The following is a 24,070-nucleotide window of genomic DNA, read 5'->3' as shown; positions in this document are numbered from 1 at the left end:
TACTCAGCCAGCATTGACACGTAAATCCTTTTATTTTGGCCTTGATTTTCTTTCGTTTTTCTTCATCCCTTCACCCAGACATTGGGGTAACATAAAGATATTCAACTAAGACATGGATGGTGACATTGGGGGACATGGTGGGGATGGGGATGGGGACATGGACAAGGAGATGGGTGTGGACATGGCTGTGGATGGTGATACTGGGCATGTGTGGGGTGTCACAGATATAGATGGTGACATGGGGCTGTATGAGGACATGGGGGACGTGGCCATGGATGGTGCCAAGTGGCCTGGGGGACAAGTCCATGGGTTGACATGTCCATGCCATGAGGTGGCCCATGACCAAGGACAACACATCCCCACCACCACCACGATACTGTTCCCTTCATGCCACCATTTATTCCCTGCTCCTCCCCTGGCTGTGACACCCGCCTTGCGGGATGTCCCCATGTGCTGGTGACCCGTGTCCCTCAGGACACTCTCACCAGTGGCTCCAGCAGCAGCCAGAGCCCGTCCTCGGCACGCAGGATCAGCTCGGGCTTGCGGCGCGGGGGTGGCCTCGCCGTGTCCCTCCGCAGCACGAACCGGGACAGTGTCAATGCCACTACCACCTTCATCTCAGCCATGGCAAAGCTCTGCCCGATGCAGTTCCTGCCACCGCATACCCACTGTCACTGTCACCCCACTGTGAGCCCAGCCAGGGACAAGGGTGGCACTTGGGGACACTCCTGTCCCCAGTGCAGCACATACCTGGGGCCAGCAGAGAAGGGGATGAAGGACGACGGGGACCGTCCCTTGCTGTTCTCTGGGCTGAACCTCAGAGGGTTGAACACCTGGGGTGACACTGACAGTCATGCCGAGGGGACACAGCTGTCACCACCATGGTGACAGGGACATCTTATAGGGTGGCCCTACCTCAGGCTCGGGCCAGAGGTCTGGGTTGTGGTGGGTCCCGTAGATGCTCATCAGACAGATGACCCCTGGAGGGGTGGGAATGGCCACTTTAGGGACACCAGATGAGAGTGGGGGTGGTGACACTGGGGACACCCTGGCCATGCCATACCCTTGGGGATGACATGGCCATCACACAGGGGGATGTCCTCGGTGCAGCGCCGGGACACAGCAGTGACAGGAGGGTGCAGCCACAGGCTCTCCTTGATGCACATGGTGGTGAAGGGCAGCTGGGACAGGTCCTCCCTGGGGACAAGCAGGGGTGGCACCGTGTCCCCGAGCCACATGACCGGGGTGGCCCTGGGGACATCTCACCATTCAATGTCCGCAGTGTCCCGGCCAGCCAGGAGCCCCTGGACCTCCTGGCGGCATCGCTCCTGGTGCTCAGGGTGGCCGGCCAGGTTGTAGAAGAGCCATGCCAGGCCACTGGCCGTGGTGTCATGGCCTGTGGGGACATTGGGTGAGTGAGGGGACACTGGAGTGGCTCCTCCCCAGTGGCACCTGGGAGCTCGTGCTCACCCTCAAACATGAAGGTGTCAGCCTCAGCCGCGATGTCCTCGTCCGACAGGGTGTGGCCGTTCTGGTCCTGCCAGGGTGAGATGAGCCATGGGCCACCTGGGGCCACCGGTCTACAGCCAAATCCCATCCATGGCCACCACTCTTCCCCCATGGCCACCATCCTATGGGCACCACCATCCCACTGGCCACCAGCTCTATGGTTAATGCTGCCATGGCCACCACTGTCCCCCTGTGGCCACCAGTCTATGCCCAACCCCCCCTGCCATGGCCACCAGCATCCCCCTGGCCTCTATGGCCAACCCTTGCATGGCCACCAGCATCCCCTGATGGTCACCATCATCTCCCCATGGGCACGACCACCCTCTTGACCACTTCCATGTCCCCATGGCCACCACCCCAGCCCCACCTTGGTGAGCAGCAGGAGGTCGATGAAGTCCATGCTGTGTCCCTGGTGGCCATCCAGCCAGGCCTGGTGGCCCAGGCAGGCGAGTGCCTGGCGCCAGCGCTGCACCACATCAGCAGTGAAGGCGTGGACAGTGGCACAGGCACGGGCGAAGCGCCGGCCATCAGAGGAGAGGCTGTAGAGCCACCACGGGTGGAGAAGTGGCCGGAGCTGGCGCCGGACCACCAACGAGCTCAGCTCCAGGATGGCCTGGATGTACTCGCTGGGCCGCCTGTGGGAACCAGGGACAGTGGGGAGACTCTGTGGCCACCAGCACCGATGATAGCAGGGCCATTGGGGCCACCAGAATGGCCAACAGGGACAGTGGTGGAACCACGATGGCCAGTGGGGACCACAGCGGGGCCAGCACAGCCACCAGGATGGCCAGGAGGGACAATGGTGGTGTAGCCGCAGCTCTCTTCACAGAGAGCAGCAGGCACAATTTCCCAAGGATTTGTCCTGGGAAACGCAGCAAGAAAACTCAGAGAAGAGAAAACAATTCTTATCTCTACTTGCTGCTCCTGTTGTTTTTGCACATGTGGAATGTGTTATGAAGATTGTTTACTGAGAGTGAATTCTTAATTGGATTCTGGTGGTGGTTGTTTGGACTTATTGACCAATTAGGTCAGAGCTAGTCGACTGTGGGAGGCAGTCACGGGTTTTTCTTTAGTGTCTTTTTAGTATCTCTTTAGTATAGTATCACTTTAATATACTATTAATGTAATATAGTATAGTTTAATAAAGCAATTGTTCAGCATTCTGAAACCAATGGAGTCAGATGCCAATTATTCCCTGGCTGGGGGTCACCTTGCATACCACATGGCGGGGTCACCTTGGCCACCAGGGTGGTCAGTGGGGACAGGTGACACTCACTCCTGGCAGTGGCTCTCGTGGCTGAAGATGCACTTCTGGAGCGTGTCCAGGGTGAGGAGGCTCAGGGGCTGCAGCACCTCCAACTCCACCGGCCCCCCACCAGCTGCCACTGCTGCTGCCCCCCACTTGGCCTGTGGGGACAGACTGGGTTGGGCAGGGAACAGGGAGGGGATCAGGGACAGGGACAGGGCATAAACTGGGGGGTGGGAGAGGGGTGGGAGAGGGGGAAGAGTTGGGAAGGGGGTGTGGAACAGGGATGCAGCAATGAACAAGGGGTGAGGGTGGGGTTTGGGGTCAGGTTTGGGGTATGGGACAGGACAGGATTTGGGTACAGGACAGAACTTGGGGTGCAGGAGAGGACTCAGGATGCAGCAGTGGGTGCAGGACAGAATTTTGTGTGTGGGACTCAGGGTTTGGGTTGCAGGTCAGAGTTTGGGGTGCAGGTCAGGATTTGGGGTGCAGCACTCATGATTTGGGGTGCAGGTGGGGACTCGTGCACATCTCGGATCTCTCACGAGCAGCACACGGGTGCTCTGGTTGAAGATTCCCAGGTAATTCCGGAGCACATCCCCATGGAAGGCGGGTGTCAGGAGTCGCCGGTGCTTCGCCCAGCGCTGCCCATTGCTCAGCAGCAGCCCCTCTCCTGGGGAGGGGACACCGGGGTCCGCCGAGGGCACACAGGAGGTTGTCCCTGTTCCCCAACCACCCCTGTCCCCTGTGACACATCCAGATCCATCTGGGGGCTCACCCTGGGGTGCTGTCCCCACCCCTGTGACACCCAACTCCATTCACAGGGTGCCCCGAGGTGCTGTCCCCACCCTAACCCTCACCACTCACCCAGCCAGGGCTTGAGAAAGCCGTAGGAAATTTTGTCCTTGGGGGCCACGAAAGCTGCAGGGTACAAGGACAGGGTGGGCAGGGATTCACTGGGGGGCCATCAGGGCCCCTGTGTGGGGACACTGGGGGTGGCACCGCCCTGTCTGCACCCATTAACTCTCAGGTGGGGACCCTGGGGTGGGGACCCTCTCCCAGCACCCATGGCCACCAAAGGATGAGGGCTGGGGGACAGCCAGAGGCTGGACATGGTGACACCTTTGGGTGGCCTTGGGGAACCTCAAGGACAGGTTGGTGGCCACTGTGGGGTGGCATTTGGCCTGGCCATGGTGACACCTCTGGGGACCTGTGGGCTTGGGTTGGTGGCCACTGCCTGGGCACTGCCAGCTCTCTCTGCCAGGTGCGGTGACACCCACGGGTGGCCCTGGGGACCCGTCTGATGTCCCATGTCCTACCTGAGGCACTGAGGAGAGGCCGGAGGGTGCTGGGGTGGAAGAGGCGCAGGACAGGCAGCCAGGGAAGTCCCCACCAGAGGCAGCCATGGCGGTACTGGGCCACCAAGGTGTCCACCTGCTGTAGGCCTTCCTCCGTGCTCTGGCCCTGGGGACAACAGGACGTGTGTGCCACTGGGGGCACAGATAGGCCTGGGGACATGTCTGTCCTCAGGACCCTGCCAGCCTTGGGGACATGTGTGTCTGTCCCCACTGTCCCCTTGCAGGTGCCACCACCCCATCTCACCATCCCCCCAAGTGTCACCACCCCATTCCTTCTGTCCCCTCACAGGTGCCACCACCCAGCTGTTCCTTTGCAGGTGCCTCCACCCCTGTCCCCGCTGTCCCCGCAGGTGCCACCCGCTGTCCCCTCACCATGCCGGTGTGTCCCAGCAACCAATTGCGCCAGGGCGGGACGGGGAACTTGTTCAGCTGGCGACAAGTGGCCCGGAATCGGGTGACAGCCACCAGCGCATCCCAGAGCCACTGCAGCAGCAGGGCCACCACGAAGGTGCCCAGGGCCACCGCGCCCAGGGAACCTAGCACCGTGGCCACCGCCATGGAACCGCTCCTGGCGACAGGCTGGGGACAGGGCAAGGGTCGGGCGTGGGCGGTGTCACCTGCGGGGTCACGTGGCTCTGCAGTGGGTGTCACTGGATCCGCCTTTTGTCCTGGTGACTCCTTGTGCTGACATGTCCTGGTGGCAGCGTCCCCACATGTGTATCCTGGTGGCATCATGTTCCCCCCTTGGTGTGTCCCCATCTCCCTGTGTGTGTCCCTGTTCCCGCTTCCACTGTACCCCTCTATCACTGTTCCCCACCCGTGTGTCCCTATCCCTCTGCATGTGTCCCTATCCACTGTTGTGTGTCCCTGTCCTGTCCAATTGTCCCCGTCCCCATCTCCCCCATGTGACCCTGTTCTCTTCCATGTGTCCCTGTCCCCTCCGAGTGTCTCTGTCCCCATCTCCCTCATGTGACCGTGTTCCCTTCCGTGTGTCCCTGTCCCTCTCTGTATGTCCCCTGCCCCCCGCCCCCAGTGGGCCCAAAGTCCCCGAGGCCCCGGGGCCGTGTCCTGCGGGATATTCACGTGTCCCGCAGGGTGTCCCTGTGTCCCCTGGATGTTCCCGTGGCTGTTCCTTGCACTGAGCTTCTGCGCCTGTGCTGGCACAGACAGGGACACCCCATGACACCCCACAGCACCCCACGACACTTTGACCTCTGGTTTTGTCTTTTTTCCTTGGTTTGCTGGGCACCTCTGCCACGATCCTCGTACAAGCGGAGGACGTGATGGTTCGTTACCTGATCTCAGAGTGCGAAAACAACACAGAGGGGATTTCACTATGAATCAAAACAAATGCAGCTTTTATTGAGTGCCCACAGCAAATGTGACAGAGGGATTAGAAAAGAGATAAAAGATAAAAAGAGAGAGAGTACAGTTACCAAGGGTACAGACAAAATCCTTGTGGTTCAGATCGATGGAAATTCGCCTTGTGACGTCGGGGAGAATCTCAAAGTCCTGGGTAACTCAGGGGTCTATTATAGTCCTTTGCCAAGGGGGGGAACAGGTAAGTCTCCTGAAATCACTGAGGGGGAACAGGTACAATGAAGAATAAGTCTATTGAAGCCGTCAAGGGGGAACAGGTCATGTTCTCAGCAGTGAGCGAGAGTCAATGTTTTCTTGACCCAATGACCACACCTAGCACATCTCGCTTCAGTTTGGTCAGCCCCCCTGCATCGAGTTAGAATCATGGGCGTGTCAGACTCAGTCCCTGGGAGGGGGCTACAATCTCCATCTGTCACGGTGGTAGTGAGGCAGATGAAGGATTTTCTGTGGGGACCACCAAAGTTACCCCTGAAAGTTCATTTGGCCAAGAGGTGGGGAAATTCCTGGGCTATTGTCAGGAAGCAGGTGCAAGCACACAGGGCGAGGAGCTCCTTTGCCAGCCCCCTGCTAGAAGCAGTCACTGTAAACACAGCTGTGAACGATCACTTGGCGAGCATCCAGCTCAGCCAGGCCAGAACTCCAGCCAGGGTCCTCAGGGTCGCGGTCTCTGTCCTTGTGACGGTCGTGAGGCAAGTGACGGAAAGTTCGGACCATCTCTTACATGGCCCCAAAGGGGCCTCTGGATTCTACAAGGGCCCAGAGTGTCAGAAGGCCCCTGTGATCCCACAAGTCCCAGAAGTGTCACAGTGTCCCCAGGAAACACTGCAGTGTCACAATGTTCCCATCAGTCCCTGCAGTGTCACAATGTCCCCAGGAGGCCATGCAGTGTCACAGAGGAGCAGCCCTGGAGTGGGCACAGCACCAGGGGAGGTTTGGCAGCGTTCCCCTCTCTGTGACACCACAGAAGTGGCAGCCACAATGCTCCCCATTCTGTGACACTACAGGTGTGGCAGTACCATGTCCCCCTCTCTGTGAGACCACAGCAGTGGCAAATCCAGCGTTGCCCTCTCTGGGACACCACAAGAGTGGCAGCCCCAAAATTCCACTCTTTATGACACCACAGCAATGGCTGCCCAAGCGCTCTCTTCTCTGTCACAGCAGAGCAGTAGCAGCAGCAGCATTCCCCTCTCTGTGACACCACAGTGGTGGCAATCCTGACCTTCCCCTCTCTGTGACACCACAGTGGTGGCAATCCTGACCTTCCCCTCTCTGTGACACCGCAGCTATGGCAGCCCTAAATCCCTTTTCTGTGACATCACAGCAGTTACAACCCCAGCGTTCCCCTCTCTGTGACAACACAGCTGTGGCACCCTCAGCATTCTCCTCTGTCTGACACCAACACAGGGGCAAACCAAAGATTCCCCTCTCTATGAGAAAACAGTGGTGGCAGCTCCAACGTTCCAATCTCTCTGACACCACATCGGTGGCAGCCCCAACGTTCTCCTGTCTATGAAAACACAGAAGTAGTGTTGGAAATTATTTAAATGTAGAAATTTTGTAAAGTATAGTATGTAGGAATTAGTAGCCGTTTGAAGTGTGGTGTAACCTTTGGAGTGTGTAACCATAGTATTCAAGCAACCGTAACGAATGTTTAATCAGGGAGGGAAGCAAGAATGTTGATCTGTATACAATGTACTGGAAATCATGATAGGTACTTGATTTATAGTTTTGTTTGTAGCTTAAGGAGTATATCGTGAGTTTCACAAGAAGCCAGTTGCTAAGAAAGGGAATTGTTGGGGAGGGGGGTCTGTTACTTGGAGAAATTTGTAACAAACTGTAGTATATAAGGAGATCGATGTATCAGTAGCGTTGGAGCTCTGATTTGGGACAGGGGTCCCCGGACTCCCGGGCCCTCAATAAAGCACCGCACAAAACTTACGGGTTTTGTGTCTTTGTTCGGGCAACAGTTTTTCTGGCGACCGCGGCAGGACTCCGAGGGTGGCTGGGGCGGTTCACGTCCCGATTTGCTCCAAAGCCGGCGCCGAGCACTTCTCGGGGAGACATCGGTTCGTGCCCTACCCCCGCGCCTGTCGGACAACTGCATAAGGTAAGCCCAAAAGGTGCTTTATATTGAATAAGGGGATATTGGATTTGGTGGATTTGGTGGAATAAGCCTAGGCCCGGCCGTAAGACGTAGAAAATACGCAGGACCGGATTTTACCCTTCAGGGGTAAAAAGGTTTTACCCTTCAGGGGTAAAAAAAAAAAAAAAAAAAGGTGTGGAGGTATTGGTATATTGGAATATTATAATTGTATGGTGTAGAGGTACTGGTAGTATAATTGTGTAGTATGATGTCGTTTAAGACATTTAAGGCATTAGTTTAAGCAAATAGTAAATGTAAAATGTAAAAATATTAAAAAAAAATAGTAAATGTAAAAATAGTAAAAAAATAGTAAATGTAAATGTAAAAATGTAAAAAAAATAGTAACTGTAAAATGTAAAAATAGTAAAAAACATGCCATTAGGTTGTATATTAAATGATGGAAAAGTGAAGGATATGACCAAGAGTTGGACAAAGGAAAGATGATTGATTATTGTAATCACTGGTGGCCGGAGTATGAAATTGGAGAAGCTGGGTGGCCGGTGAACGGTACAATAGAAGTGGGAATTATGGAATCTTTGATGCGGTTTTTGAGGAGAAATGAGAAATGGGAGGAAATGCCATATTTAGACTTGTTCTTTGTTTTAAGTTGAAAGGAGGAGTGGCAGCGAGAATGCAATATTTTGGTGTTAGAAGTAAATGAGGAAAAAGAGTGTGTTGCTTGTAAGCAGAGAAAAGGGTGTGGGTTGGGGTCTACCGTGGAGGAAGATTTGTCTTACTGTGTAGCTCCGCTAAGAGTTTCTGAGAATCCTGGCTCTATTAACCCTTCTGCGCCGCCTGCTGAATATATAGGATCTAGTGAGAGTGAGACCAATGGTGATAAGAAGGAGGATGTTAAAAGGACCCCATTAGCAGAATGAACACGCAAGGGGAGAAAAGGGCAAAAGAAGCCACAGCTAATTGCTCCGTTGAGAGAGGCTGTGGGACCCCAAGGGGAAAGGATCCTTATAAAAGTACCCTTTTCCCCAGGAGATTTGGTGATCTAGAAACAATCTGCGGGGAGTTACCGGGAGGATCCTGAAAGGGTGGCAAGGGTAGTTAAAATGGTAATAAAACCACAGAACCCAGATTGGAATGATTTACAGGTGTTACTAGACACAATATTAGACTCTACTGAAAAGGAAATGGTTATTCGGGCTACTAAAGAAAAAGCAAGGGATGACATCCGATTACGGGGGGTGAATAAAACGATTGATGAGGTAGTTCCAAGTGAGGACCCTAGATGGGACCCTAATTTAACAGGGGCAGGCGAGAGGGTTAATCGGGGTTGCGGACGAGGTGGAATGGGAATGAGTAGGGGACCTAGGGGAATGATGAGAGGAAGGGGAGGATTTGGGTTTGCCCCAGGCATGGGAAGACTAGACCCCAATCAATGTGCGTTTTGCCGACAATTAGGACACTGGAAAAATGAATGTCCGGTAAGAACCGGAATGGGAATGGGGCCAGCTATGGGAAACGCAGGTATGGGAATTGCTTCGCCTGGAGGATTTGCAGGGAGGTCAGCAGATGTCGCCCAAGCAATGGTCCTGGGACATTATCAAAATCAAAGCTGACTGGACCGGGACTTGAAAGTAGTTCTAGAAGTAGAGGGGGAAAGTCAGGAATTTATAGTAGATACTGGAGCTACTTATTCTGTACTCAATAAACGAATAGGACCTTTAAGTGATACAACAGTCCAGGTAGTGGGTGCAATGGGCAAAATAGAGGAGAGACCATTTTTGCAACCTTTAAACCTCCGAATTGGGGGAAAAGAACTGGACCATCAATTTTTGTACATGCCAAATTGTCCAATGCCCTTATTTGGAAGGGATCTTTTGTCTCGACTAAATGCAAAAATAATATTTGAGAAAGGACGAGTAAAATTGGAGATACCGGATGAACAGATAGCAGGTATATTTATGATTAAAGAAATAGATGCTTTAGCTATTCCTGAAGAAATTGAACAGGCAGTAGTACCATGGGTATAGGAAATGGGAATCCCGGGGAAATCAAAGGCAGCCCAACCGGTGAAAATAGAGTTAAAGGAAGGAGATAAACCGGTAAGAGTGAAACAGTATCCTTTGAAACTGGAGGCTAGGAAAGGAGTGGCTCCTCTGGTCAAGCAATTTCTGGACCAAGGAATTTTGCAGGAATGTGAGTCAGAATATAACACCCCTATTTTTCCAGTAAAGAAACCCAGTGGGAAATATCGGTTGGTCCAAGACCTAAGGGCTATCAATGAAATAGTGAAGGACATACATCCAGTTGTTGCTAATCCTTATACCTTGTTGACATCTGTATCAGAGAAATTTAAATGGTTTTCTGTGATTGACCTCAAAGATGCCTTTTTCTGCATCCCACTGGCAGTAGAAAGTAGGAAATATTTTGCTTTTGAATGGGAGAACCCAGATTCTGGGAGAAAGAGACAACTGACATGGACAAGGCTCCCACAAGGATTTAAAAACAGCCCCACGATATTTGGAAATCAATTGGCCAAGGAATTGGAGGACTAGAAGAATACTCAGGTAACGATATCTCCCTTTGCCTATGTGATTTTACAGTATGTGGATGACATCTTTTTGGGTACTGAGGAAAGAGAAATATGTGTCAAGCTAACTACTGATTTGTTAAACATGCTGGGTCAAGCTGGATATCGGGTTTCAAAGGAAAAAGCACAGTTGGTTAAAAACAACGTAATCTATTTGGGTTGCGAGATTACCCAAGGTCATAGACGATTGGGGGTGAATCGAGTGGAAACAATATGTGCTATTCCATTACCCCGTAATCATCAGGAACTGAGATCCTTTTTGGGAATGGTTGGGTGGTGTCGTTTGTGGATAATGAATTTTGGTCTCCTTGCTAAACCACTGTATGAGGCCTTGAAGGAGCACCAGCTGGAATGGACATCTCAGCGGAAAAGGGCTTTTCAGGAGCTGAAACAGGCATTGAAGGAGGCCCCAGCTCTGGGACTTCCGGACTTAACTAAAGGATTCCAGCTGTACGTCAACGAGAGACAGAAATTGGCCTTGGGGGTTCTTACCCAGAAGGTCCGAACATAGAAAAGGCCAGTGGGATACTTTTCTAAACAGCTGGACTCGGTAAGCTCTGGGTGGCCCTCTTGCTTGCGAGCGGTAGCTGCAACAATTGCCCTTATCCAGGAGGCCCGGAAGTTGACCTTAGGAACAAAAAATGGAAGTATTTGTTCCCCATATGGTCATGGCCGTCCTGGAACAAAAGGGGGGACATTGGCTGTCATCCAGCTGTATGTTGCAGTATCAAGCAATATTGAGGGAACAAGATGATGTGAAAATGAAAACCACTAACCATGTCAATCCAGCAGAATTCTTGCGCGGAGACCGAGAGGAGGGAGAGTTGGCACACGGTTGTGTTGAAGTGATTGAACAGGTGTATGCCAGCCGACCTGACCTGAAAGATGAACCATTAGAGGAACCAGATTGGGAACTCTACACGGACAGATCCAGCTTCGTGGAAAATGGGACTCGATATGCAGGCTATGCTGTGGTAACCCTGGACCAGGTAATAGAAGCCAAGGCACTGATGCCCGGAACGTCTGCTCAGAAGGCAGAGATAATTGGACTTACTAGGGCCCTGTATTTGAGTAAAGACAAGAAAGTTAATATATGGACAGATTCCAAATATGCATTTGGTGTGGTCCACGTGCACGGGGCATTGTGGAAAGAGAGGGGACTGTTGAATTCACAGGGAGCCAGTGTTAAGCACCAAGAGGCAGTACTACAGCTGTTAGATGCTATACACAGTCCTGAGGTTGTTGCAATTATGCACGTGAGGGGACACCAAACCGCTGAGGGAAAAATCTACCAGGGAAACCGGTTTGCTGATGCCGTCGCAAGACAAGTTGCACGAAAGGTATGGACTCAGATGGCTCTAATACCGGTAAGGACTAACCCCGCGACCCCATACTTGAATCAAGAACCAGTGTATTCGACGGAGGATGTGAAGCTAGTAAATTTATTAGGGGCACAAAAGAATCAGACTGGATGGTATGTTACTTCCCTGGGACAAGTTGTGGTGCCAGCCCGAATAATGAAATTTATTTTAGAATCAGAGCATAACAAATGCCATTGGGGAGCAGAGGCATTGGTTAAATTTTTAAAGAATGAAGTCATCTCTAATCAGATGTTAACAATGGCAAAAAGGGTTAACACAATGTGTCCTGTGTGTTTGAAAAACAATTCAATAGTTAGGAGACAAATACAAATGGGAAATTACAGGTTGGACCACAGCCTGGGGATTATTAGCAGGTTGATTTCTCTGAATTACCAAAGGCCCAGGGATATAAATATTTACTTGTGTATGTATGTACATTTTCAAGTTGGCCAGAAGCCTTTCCGTGTCGAATAAATCAGGCAAAGGAAGTAGTAAAGACACTGCTAAGGAAATAATACCGAGGTTTGGGGTACCTCTGGGGTTATCATCAGACAGGGGCCCACATTTTATTGCAGGGATAGTGCAGGAAATAGCCAGAATATTAGGCATCACTTGGAATTTACATACGCCCTGGAGGCCCCAGTCCAGTAGTCAGGTGAAAAGGATGAATCAAACACTGAAAGGTCAGATCAGGAAAATTTGCCAGGAAGCTAAGCTATATTGGCCTCAGGCCTTGCCCCTGGCATTGCTCAAGATTCGTATAAAGCCCCGAGAGAAGATAGGTGTAAGTCCATACGAAATATTGTATGGCAGACCATATCACGCCACTGTATTAAAAGGGGAAATGTATGTGAATGGGGATAAGGCAATTGCAGAATATGTGGTATCACTCAATAAGACTTTGAATTCTTTAAGGAATACCTTGTAGTGGAATAGGCCACTCACGCTGGAGAATCCTGTTCACGACATACATCCTGGGGATCAAGTGTACGTCAAAAATTGGATGACAGATCCACTACGGGAATCATGGGGTGGACCTTATCAGGTAATGATGACGACCTACACAGCAGTGAAGGTAGCGGAGACGGACGCTTGGATCCATTACACCCGAGTGAAGAAGGCTCCGCAGCAGTGGGAGACTCAGATGATAACCCCCACTCGAATGATTTTCCGCGCAAAGCTGCCTTCTTAATCATTCTGTTGTTAGTTTTAATGAAAATAATTTCTGTACATGGGTTTATCAGGGTGGAAACAGAAAACAAACGGGTTACAAGGGTAATGGGAATGGATATTCAACTAATTTGTGCATTGTATGATGACCAGGGAGCTGGAGTCGAGGAGATCCAGGTAGAATGGCAGCGAGGAGCTGAGAAGAGCCAGGGAGAAGTGAGTCTGGATTGGGATCAAGATGCTCAACAAGGAACTACAATGCTGAGACTAATTAAGGTAGCCACAAATTATTCTGGAGAGTACATCTGTTTAGTTAGGATTCGGAGTAGTGTTGATTATAAGAGAATCCAATTACAAGTGTTATCATGGGAAGAGACCTACTCAGAAAACATAGTAGTGTGGCCAACATTAGCAGTCGTAGATCTATGGGAGGGCCCACCACTTAGGATAAATTGCTCCTTTTCAATAGAATCTGGATACCCAAGGAATTTACGTGTCAAATGGTGGAAGCAGAATAAAAATTTAACCTGGGATCAGATAGAAACGGGGATAAGTTGGTGGGAGTACAAAAACCAGGGAAAAGGTTGGCTGAATATCACTGACCCACAAATAGGCAAAACAGAAGGGATCTACTTATGTATAGTAGAAGATGATATGGCTGGGGCATATAGATTGAGGACGGTTCAGGCAAAGTCTCATGGTGTATATCAGGAGGCAAGAGGACAGGCATTTTTGAAAAGGCATATAAGGAGAGATCGGAGGGAAATTGGTCCCCTAAAACGGAACGAAGGGCAGGAAAATTTAGTAGTAGGGTTGATCAGGGACTTTGGAATAATGCAGAATGTCACCAAAATAACTGCTTGTTTGCCGTTACCACAAGCTGCAGGGGAACTTATACCTTGGGGAATAATACCAATAACCGAGATGCCGGAATCTTTTAAAAATGTATCTTGGACTTGTCAGACAGTGCCAAAGTCAGTAGTAGAATGGAAAGATGTATGCAAAACAATTAGAACTATGACCGAGGCAGATTGTAAATTGAAACACAATTATTATGGGTGGATTCAAAATACAAAAAGGTGTTTAATTACATTTCCAATCCATGAGCCATGTAACAGGCTACGAATCAGAAACATAATCCATCGAAATGAGATGAAGTGTCAGAACATCACACAGAACTATGATACCTGGCAGGAGTGGAAAACATTGTGGGGTCCTAGTGTTTTAGAGCATTATAATTATTTGGGGGAAGTTTAATAGTGTATTTAATAGTTAGGGAAGCGAAACCAATTTTATTATAGAACTTTTGTTACATCCACATCCTCTAGAGCATTTAAGGCACAGAAAGAGGAATAGAATTGCACACAAGTTTTCACGTGCGACACTCCAGAGGATCAGATAGGACTAGTACCAATTAAAATGGCCTTGAAGTGGAGATGTGAGTGTAGGGGATATAATCATACAGTAAACAGGGCATCAACCCATAGATTGTAGATATACAACTGTGCACAGCCCAGGAAATCTGGTTTGGGTCATGGGACACGGACAGTGGACTACCCATTTACCATGAGATGGGCCCACCACTCAAATTACCCTCGGAATCCCCACCCTATGTCCGTATTGGAAGCAGAGCAAATTAAAACATAAAGAAAGAACAAAAAGGGAAGCAGATCCGGAGGAACAATGGCATGAACCTGATGCAGGAGTGAAATTTGGATGGGTATTGGAATCTTTGTTCACCCCAGTAGCTACTTATCGAAACAGAGAAATGTTAAATAACCTGTTAGGGCAGACAGAGAGATTGGCAGCAGCTACAAAGAAAGGGTTCAAAGATTTAAATTTACAACTTCAAGCTACGTCAAGGATGACTCTCCAGAATCGAATGGCCTTAGATATGTTGCTGTTGAAGGATCATGGAGTTTGTGGTTACCTCAGCCAGAGAATAGATCATTGCTGTATTCATATACCAAATGTAACTGTAGAGGTTGAAAAGGATATTTTTCAGTTAGACAGAATAGAAGAGAAGACAAAGGAAATTGAAAAGGAAGCACAACATAACTGGATAGGAGCAGTGTTTGATTTTTTTAGGACTCCATCTTTCTGGTTGGATTACATCCCTAATATAATATGCACTAATGTTGTTAATATCTATAGCCATCATTTGGAGTGTGTATAGATGTCTTATAGGAGTCATCAAGAAGGAAAAGAAACAATCCCTTCGGTTGATGAAAGCGATGACTCGAGGAAGACAGGAGGAAGAAACCCATGAAGAAACCCGTGCAGCTTCCCACATTACTGAATGATTGAGCATCCTTGCAGCAGGACTGAAGGATGCTCAAAAGGGGGGAAATGTTGGAAATTATTTAAATGTAGAAATTTTGTAAAGTATAGTATGTAGGAATTAGTAGCCGTTTGAAGTGTGGTGTAACCTTTGGAGTGTGTAACCATAGTATTCAAGCAACCGTAATGAATGTTTAATCAGGGAGGGAAGCAAGAATGTTGATCTGTATACAATGTACTGGAAATCATGATAGGTACTTGATTTATAGTTTTGTTTGTAGCTTAAGGAGTATATCGTGAGTTTCACAAGAAGCCAGTTGCTAAGAAAGGGAATTGTTGGGGAGGGGGGTCTGTTACTTGGAGAAATTTGTAACAAACTGTAGTATATAAGGAGATCGATGTATCAGTAGCGTTGGAGCTCTGATTTGGGACAGGGGTCCCCGGACTCCCGGGCCCTCAATAAAGCACCGCACAAAACTTACGGGTTTTGTGTCTTTGTTCGGGCAACAGTAGCAGCCCCAACGTTCCCCTCCCTGTGACACCACGGCAGTGGCAGCCCCAGTGTTCCACTGCCTGTGACACCACAGCGGTCACAACCTCAACTTTCCCCTCCCTGTGACACTGCAGCGGTGGCAGCCCCAGTGTCCCTCTCTCTCTGACACCAAAGCAGTGGCAGCCCCAGCGTTCCCCTGTCTGTGATACCACAACGGTGGCAGCCCCAAAGTTCTCTCAGTGACACCACAGCGGTGGCAGCCCCAATGTGCCCCTCTCTGTGGCACCGCAGTGGTGGAAGCCCCAGAGTTCCCCTCTCTGTGTCACTGCAGGGGTGGCTGTCCAAAGTTCTACTCTCTATGACAGCACCTCAGTGGCAGTTCCAACATTCCCCTCTCTGTGACACCTCCACATTTGCAGCCCCAGTGTTCCCCTATCAGTGACACCACAGTGGTGGCAGCCTCAGTGTTGCCCTCTCTGTGACATGACAGCAGTGGCAATACCAATGTCCCCTGCGTATGACACCAAAGCGGTTGTAACCCCTGTGTTCCCCTCTCTGTGACACCACTGAGGTGGCACCCCCGGCATTCTCTCTATGACAGCACCTCACTGGCAGTCCCAACATTCCCCTCTCTATGACACTGCAGGGTACCAGCCCCAAATGTTCCCTTGTTTGTGACACCACAGCCCTGGCAGCCCTAGTGCTCCCCTCTCTGTGACACCACAGCTGTGGCAGTCCCATTGTCCTGGTCTCTGTGAGACCACAGCTGTGGCAGTCCCATTGTCCTGGTCTCTGTGAGACCACAGTTGTTGCTGCCCGAACGTTCCCCTCTCTGTGACACTGCAGTGTAGCAGGCACAGGCCCTGCAAACCTGCCTTGGCATTCTGAGGCCTTAAGACAGGCAGGATGCTGAGTCAGGATGACCGGACAATAGGAGCCCCTCTCTCCCGCTCTTGGACCCTTGCTTATCTCTCTGTAAAGCTATAGGTCACTTTCCTTTAACCCTTACCATTGGACAATTCTCAGTCCTCCCTTGCCCTATATAAACCCCTGTTTCTGCCCGGCTCACCAGAGCCACTGTCCCTGAGACCCTTTGAGACACTCCGTGGAAGAGCTACAAGGAAGACCAAAAAAGACATCTACTCGGAACCTCACACAGCGCTCTCCTCTCTTTCCTGGTCTTCCAAATGCCTGCTGCATGCCCCACCTGAGCCTAGCAAGCTAAAAAGAGCTGAAATCACTCATGAGCTGAGAATCACTAAAGCTGAATATCACTAAAGGCTTGCTGAGGCGCAGGCTGGAGGCTCTGCCAGAGCTTGGGCTGACTAGCCCCCCTCAGAGCTGAGCTATCCAGCTTTGATGCAGCTCCTGGGTACACCTCGTAGCCCAGCCAGCGGCATTAACTGGCACCCGAACTGGGACGAAAAACCCTGGAGATCAGCATTTCTTCCTGAAATAGTAACTGCCTTCAAATCGTCAAACCCCAGAAGAAGTGAGGCCTCCGTTTTAGAAGGACTGCTTTGGAGGGACTCAGTCGACCCTCACCCTGACAGCTGGACGAGTGCCCGAGGAGACTGAGACGAAAAGACCACCTACCAGCAGATGCTTGACCCACATCTGGCTGAAAAAGTGTAAGTTTTAAAAAATCAGCCTTTCTTGCACGCAAAAGATTTCTACTTGGGTCCCTTTTTAGGTTTTTTTTCTTTTTTTTTCTTTTTTTTCTGCTGGTAGGGAATGGGAATAATGGGATCAAAACTTAGTACAAGATCCCAGGATAAAAAGAGATAAATATATTTACTAATCCTAGAAATCCTATCTGCTAACAACTTTTTCTAAAGGTAATTTTTCAAAATCTAATCTGAAAAAGTTTATAACATGGATAATCCTCCAGTTCCCTGATGTTACTACAGATACCATAACTCTAGACTCTTTTTGGGATCAGGTTGGGTTTAGACTCTTTCTCTCACAGTCCAAACAGAATTTATCTGTAGCCCATTTTATACCTATATTTCATATTATAACAAAAGCTGTAGAGAAAGTTAACAAAAACCCCTCTCTTACTAACACCTCAGGGAAAGACAGAGACACCACCTTATCTCTCTCACCAGACCCCTCAAATGTAAATTGTGCTGATAAGCTCTCCCTTGCAGCCTCTCCTTCCCTGGGCTGTAATACCGCCTCTGCTCCCAACTCACAACCAACTCCTCTGTCAGGAACTACTAATACAAACCTCGCGCCGTTCTCTACCTTCCCCGCCGCGCCTGCGGGGTCCGCGCGGTCCACCCTCCCCCCGCCTTCCCCTCCGGACGCGTGAAGCACGAATCCCTTTCCGTGTAATGTGCAAGCCGTGCTGTCCTGTGTGCACCCCACCCCCTCCCCTACCTCTGCGATTGCTCCCTCCCCTCCTGCCACGGGCCCTCTTATCTCCCCTGCCGCCGGCCCTGCCGTCCCTGCCGGCCCCTCAAACACAGCCCCCACCCCTGCTGCTGCCCCCCCACCCCTGCGTGTATCTCTGCCCCCAGCTGTGCTGCAGCAGGAGGTCTCCCTGCCTGCCTGGCTGCCGCAGCCCCTACAAACCACGCTGTACCCGCGGCAGCCCCCCCCAACCCCAATGCCCTCCCGCACCCCCCTTGCCCCCATCCCCCGGCTTCCCAGCCACCCACCCACCCTCAGTGTCCCTCGCACGGAACCTCGGAAACCCCCCACGGCACCACCCCACCCCCCCATGTGCCTCAATCCTGTGCGTGCTGTGCCACCCGAGTTGCTGCCATTCCAGCACCACTGCTACCCGCCTGTAGCCAAGCCTTGCCGTGTGCTTCCTCAAATCTCCCCCAATCCCAAAAAGCTCTGCCAATGCCCACTCCAACACGACAGAAAAAGCATAAGGGTCGCTCTCGCTCTCACTCCTCCTCCTCCTCGGACAGCAGTGACAGTGACTCTGATTCTGATACACAGTATATTGATGCATGGGCTCTGATTAAGTTAGAAGCTGCAGAGGCAGGGGATTGGGAAATGGCACAGAGAATTTCTGCCTTCCCAGTAGATTATAAAAAGGGAAAAAGAGGGGGGGCCACTACCCGAAAGACATGGAAACCTATCTCAAATAAGGAACTCATACAGCTAAGAAACATAGCTAAAGAACATGGTAGAAGCTCACATATTTTTAGAAATTTCCTAGAAGCCACGTTCTCAGCACATATCTTGGTACCCCATGATATTAAGAATATGGCCCACTGCCTCCTTTCCCCAGCAGAATGTATGTTTTGGGAAAAGCATTGGAAAAAACAATTGAAAACATTATCAGATTCATATGCTAAAAATGCTGATAGGCCAGATTATACAGTTGAACAGCTAGCTGGTGAAGGGGATTTACAGAAACCTAATGATCAGGCTGACACCTTACCTAAGGAAGCATTGCAAGACCTGGCTATGGCAGCAAAAACCTCCTTACTTCTTACCCCAGATGATTCCATTCCTTCCCAACATTTTTCTAATACTAAACAAGCACTAGATGAAAGCTTTATCAAATTTGTGGATAGAGTTAAAGATGCTCTAGAAAAACAGATCGAGAGCACAGAGGCAAGAAAAGAACTGTTGTGTAAACTTGTCACGAGTAATTGTCGTGGTTTGAGAGGAAGTGAGTTTTTGGGAGGTGGTGGTGGTCAAACCAATGGGTGCTCAGATATGAATATTGGCACCTGGTTTGGCCATTGAGGATATGGATACGCCTCTGAGAACACAGGGGTTAAAAGCAAGGAACTCCCAGGAGAACTCTCTCTTGGTTCCGGTGGATGGAGAGGTCAGACCTCCCCTGCCCAGCTGCGGCCTGGGCGGGGGAGGAAAAGCCACGAGGCCGGAGGGAGGTAGGCCAGAGCCTTGGGCAAGGAAGGGATGTGAAGGCCCCTGGCCCCAGCAGGACAAGAGTGAGTTCCCCACAGATTATGGAAGGGTGGAAGAACTCGGAGAGGCATCGGGCAGCCCCTTCCTCGGGAGGGAGAGATAGAGAGAGAGAGCTGCCAGCGCTACCTTGAAATTTGATAGCACTGGCCTGGCCGAGAAGGCGAAGGGGGGGCAGCGAGAAGAGTGCCCGGCAGAGCCAGAGTGGGAGTTTGGGATGAGTAGAGACTGTGATTTTAACCCTTCTGTGGGATGATGGAAACCTTGCAAATGCTGATCCTCCGGGAGCTGAAGGAGAAGAGAGACAGGGATAAAGTAAGAGGAAATGCGCAAGTGTGATGCAGAGTTGTGCAAGTGAAGAATGACCGAGAGAAGTTGAGAAGAATTCTTGGTGGGAGGAGATGATGGAGTGGCTTTTGGCTGCACTTTTCTTGTATGGCCATGGACAGAACCTTTCCTGTAATACAGAGACTGCATTTTAGGGGGAGGCGGTGGCTTGGTGCCAAAGGAGTGATGTGAGCGGAGAGGACGGGTGAGGAGGTGATGGTGCTCTCGAGACCCCTCGGCCCCAGGGGGTGAAATATTGGGGGGGACTAGTGTCCCAAAAAGGTGAGAGACTGTCGTTTTCTCCTGGAACTGGGTGAAAAATCCTTGAAAAGGGAAACCCTAAAAGCAGCTCTGGTCCATGTGCAGTGGTGAGAGCACTGGACATGGAAGGAAGAAGTCACGAAGGTGGTGCTGAGTGACGGGGAAACACAACTGGACTCGGCTGTGTTTCCAGGGGAAGCCTGTGGTGCAAGAGGGACTCCTCTCTCCTTGATGAAATGAGGGGTGATTGTCGGAAGGGTGGAGATGGACTGAGTTGATTATTTGAAGGGTGATGGACTTGTAAAAATCTAAGGTTTTGTTTTATGCTGTGGGAAATTGAGTGGGGGGAGGAGAAATGTTTTGAAAGGTTTCCATTTTGCTCTCTGTGTGTTCATTTTATTATAGTTCTATGATAATAAAGTTTTTTTTCCTTTCTTTGTTCATAAGTAGAGGCCTGCTTTGCTCTGTTTCTGATTGCATCTCACAGCCAATACCAGGGAGAATATGTTTTCATGGGGGCACTGGCATTGTGCCAGCGCCAAACCATGACAGTAATGCTAATGAAAAATGTAAAACAATTCTGAGGGCTCTACCCCTGGACACAGAACCTACCATAGAGCAAATGTTGGAAAGCTGCACACGTCATTTGTCCAGTGAAAATACAGTGGCAGAAGCAGTTTCTAAGGGTATTGCTGAAGGAGTTTCTGGTGCATATGCAGTTATGGCTTCTAAAGACCAGGCTCGCTGCCTGTACTGTGGAGATTTGACACATTTTATGAGGGACTGTCCAGACAGGCCGCCTGCTCGATACCCTGGCCACACCTACCGAAGGCCCCAGCACCAGCCACGCTCCCAGCCGTATTCGGGAAACGGGTCTCGGAGCCCGGTGGAGCCCCGGGCTACGACAACAAATCAAAGGCCACCCAGACCCATCCACGCACCACCCCGGGAGATTCCAGAACACCTGAAGAGGCTCCAACACACGGAGCGACACCGATGGGAACAAGGCGCCAGCTGGTAACTGCTCTGTCCATTGACTTTAAAAATAAAGATGTTTATCGTGTTCCCACAGGCAAATGTGGGCCAAAAGGCGGTCCTTCAAACGTCTTAATTATAGGTGACACTGTCCATAGCCCAAAGGAGATCTTTGTTGTACCAGAGGTGCAAACAGTGCACTCAGGATAGGAAATCTTTGTCCAGGTGTACTGCACAGACTTACCATATTTTCTTTCAAAGGGAACTCCAATTGCACAGGCCTTTCTACTCCCAAAGAATCACAGGGAGCAGCTTCCTCTCAACCCCACAGCAATGTGGGCACAAGTTGTGGGACCAAGTAAGCCTACCATCGAGTGTGGTCTCACCTGCAGAGGAGAAAAGTTCCACCTGCCAGGGATGCTGGACACCGGTGCTGACGTGACCATCATCGCTCGCTCAGAGTGGCCAGCACACTGGGATCTACAGCCAGTGCCAGGCATGATTTCAGGGATCGGTGGAGCCACAGTGTCCATGCGGAGCAAGAACAACGTCCTCGTCGAAGGGCCTGAAGGCAAGCTGGCAACCATCCGCCCATTCGTGGTAAGGGCCCCCATCACCCTTTGGGGAAGGGACATTCTATCCCAATGGGGGGCCTCCCTACGTATTCCCAGCCAGGATTTCTAACTGGGGCCACTGAGGAGCGCGCACTGCCAGATACTCCTCAACTCACCTGGAAAAGCCATGACCCGATCTGGATCGAGCAGTGGCCCCTTTCCGAAGTAAAGCTGCGCGCACTACAAGCTCTCGTGGAAGAACAGCTAACCAAAGGCCACATCGTTGAGACCACCAGCCCTTGGAACTCTCCAGTCTTTGTACTGAAAAAGCCTGGAACGGACAGGTGGAGGCTCCTCCACGACCTTCGCAAAATCAACGAAGTCGTCGAGGACATGGGCCCCTTACAGCCAGGCCTGCCCTCCCCAGCCATGCTGCCTAGAGACTGGACACTTGCTATCATAGACATTAAAGACTGTTTTTTCAGCATACCTCTGCACCCTCTCGATGCCCCACGGTTTGCTTTCTCGGTGCCATCTCTTAACAGGGAGGCTCCACTTAAAAGATATCATTGGCGTTTTCTGCCTCAAGGACTGAAGTCCAGTCCTACTATATGCCAGTGGTATGTTGCTCACATCCTGTCTCCTGTTCGGAAGCTATTCCCAGAGGCAATCATCCACCACTATATGGATGACATCCTGGTCTGTGCATCAGAAAAAGCTTACCTGGACAAAGCAGTTAAAAAGACTATTGAAACCATAGAAAAGGCAGGATTCGAGATCCGTGAGGACAAAATACAGTACACCAACCCATGGACTTACCTTGGCTTCCAGATCCGGGAAAGGACCATCGTACCCCAGCAGCTCGCCATCCGAGACGACCCAAAAACCCAGAAGGATTTACACAGCTTGTGTGGATCCATCAACTGGGTGCGTCCCCTGCTAGGAATCACAACAGAGGACCTTGCTCCCCTGTTCAACCTTCTCCGTGGCCACGAGGATCTAGACTCTCCATGCACTCTCACAACAGAGGCCCGAGATGCCATCACCAAGGTCCAAGAAGCCCTGTCTTCACGCAAAGCCCATCGCTTTGAACCCAGCCTGCCCTTCCAGTTCACCATTTTGGGAAAAGCACCTCGGTTTTATGGACTGATTTTCCAGTGGGACACTCAACTTAGAGACCCTTTGCTGATCCTAGAGTGGATCTTTACAAATAACCAACCTAAAAAGACAATTACCACCTTCCAAGAAATCATGGCACATCTAATAAAAAAGGCTAGATCTCGCCTCCGCTCTCTTGCAGGGTGTGAGTTCACATGCATATACTTGCCACTGACCACTGGGGACCTGGAGCATTTGCTTCAGACCAATGAGAGTCTCCAGTTTGCCCTAGATAGCTATACAGGCCAAATTTCAGTTCATATCCCCAGACACAAACTTTTTAATCGGGATGTGACCTTTCATCTGACCCCAAAATTAGTCCAAAGCAGAACTCCTCTCAAGGCTCTAACCATCTTTACAGATGGCTCAGGGTCATCCCACAAGTCAGTAATGACATGGAAAGACCCAAATACCCAAAAATGGGAATCTGATATTGAAATAGTGGAGGGATCTCCACAGATTGCAGAGTTAGCAGCTGTTGTCAGAGCCTTTGAGAAATTCAAAGATATACCCTTTAATTTGGTCACAGATTCAGCTTATGTTGCTGGTATAGCTATGAGAGCAGAACATGCTCTTCTCAAAGACCTTTCCAATCCAAAGTTACACCAATTGATTTCTGCATTAACACGCCTTATTTCCAGCAGAAAGCAACCTTATCATATAATGCATGTGAGGTCACACACCGACCTCCCAGGCATCATCACAGAAGGGAACAGGAGGGCGGATGCACTAGCCATGGCAGTAGAGACTGCTAATGTTCCTAACATCTTTGCCCAGGCAAAGTTGTCACATGCATTTTTTCATCAGAATGTACCTGCCCTTATCAGAATGTTCAAGCTCTCAAAGGAGCAGGCAAAAGCTATTGTTGCCACATGTCCAAGCTGTCAGAACTACCAGATACCATCCATGGGGACAGGAGTCAATCCCCGAGGTCTGAACAGCTGCCAGCTGTGGCAGACAGATGTAACTCACTTCACAACCTTTGGAAGGTCAAAATACGTGCATGTATCGGTCGACACATTTTCAGGAGCAGTGTTTGCATCATCACATACAGGAGAAACTGCACAGCACACCATAAAGCACTTCCTCCTTGCCTTCGCTACCCTGGGAGTACCAAAGGAGATCAAAACAGACAATGGACCTGCCTATACCTCTTGTAAGCTAAAAGAGTTCTTCAGTGAGTGGGGAATAGAACACAAGACAGGCATACCTGCAAACCCCACGAGACAATCCATCGTAGAAAGGACACATCAAACCCTCAAAAGAGTCCTCAATCAGCAGCAAGGAGAAACAAGAGCCATATCTCCAGTCGAAAGACTTTGCAAGGCTCTCTATGTCATCAACTTCCTAAACGGTACAACATCAGAGCCTGACCCACCAATACTTCGGCACTTTGCAAATACCACCCAAGCA

The 24,070-nt window shown here is 50.4% G+C and overlaps 2 protein-coding genes across 2 annotated transcripts; one reads left to right on the top strand and one right to left on the bottom strand.

The window, feature by feature from the left end:
* Window positions 1–227: 227 nt before the first annotated feature.
* On the bottom strand, window positions 228–4,671 carry LOC119696383 (cytochrome P450 4F3-like). The gene is made up of 11 exons (XM_038126099.1): window positions 4,486–4,671; window positions 4,075–4,219; window positions 3,301–3,428; window positions 2,786–2,916; window positions 1,877–2,144; window positions 1,471–1,537; window positions 1,267–1,396; window positions 1,064–1,197; window positions 916–980; window positions 751–833; window positions 228–651 (listed from the first exon to the last, which is right to left on the bottom strand). The coding sequence occupies exons 1-11, from the start codon at window positions 4,669–4,671 to the stop codon at window positions 471–473; spliced, it is 1,518 nt and encodes a 505-aa protein (XP_037982027.1). The 3' UTR covers window positions 228–470.
* A 5,802-nt stretch (window positions 4,672–10,473) lies between these two features.
* Window positions 10,474–22,806, top strand: LOC119696258. The gene is given in 5 exon segments (XM_038125982.1): window positions 10,474–10,815; window positions 10,817–11,886; window positions 21,338–21,545; window positions 21,617–22,656; window positions 22,800–22,806. Coding segments are annotated over 5 exon segments (2,667 nt in total).
* Window positions 22,807–24,070: the final 1,264 nt, after the last annotated feature.

The sequence above is a fragment of the Motacilla alba genome, unplaced genomic scaffold, assembly GCF_015832195.1.
Source record: "Motacilla alba alba isolate MOTALB_02 unplaced genomic scaffold, Motacilla_alba_V1.0_pri HiC_scaffold_28, whole genome shotgun sequence".
Classification (NCBI taxonomy): Eukaryota; Metazoa; Chordata; class Aves; order Passeriformes; family Motacillidae; genus Motacilla; species Motacilla alba.
Note: the sequence above shows the minus strand (reverse complement) of the source record. Positions and strands in the feature narration are given on the sequence as shown.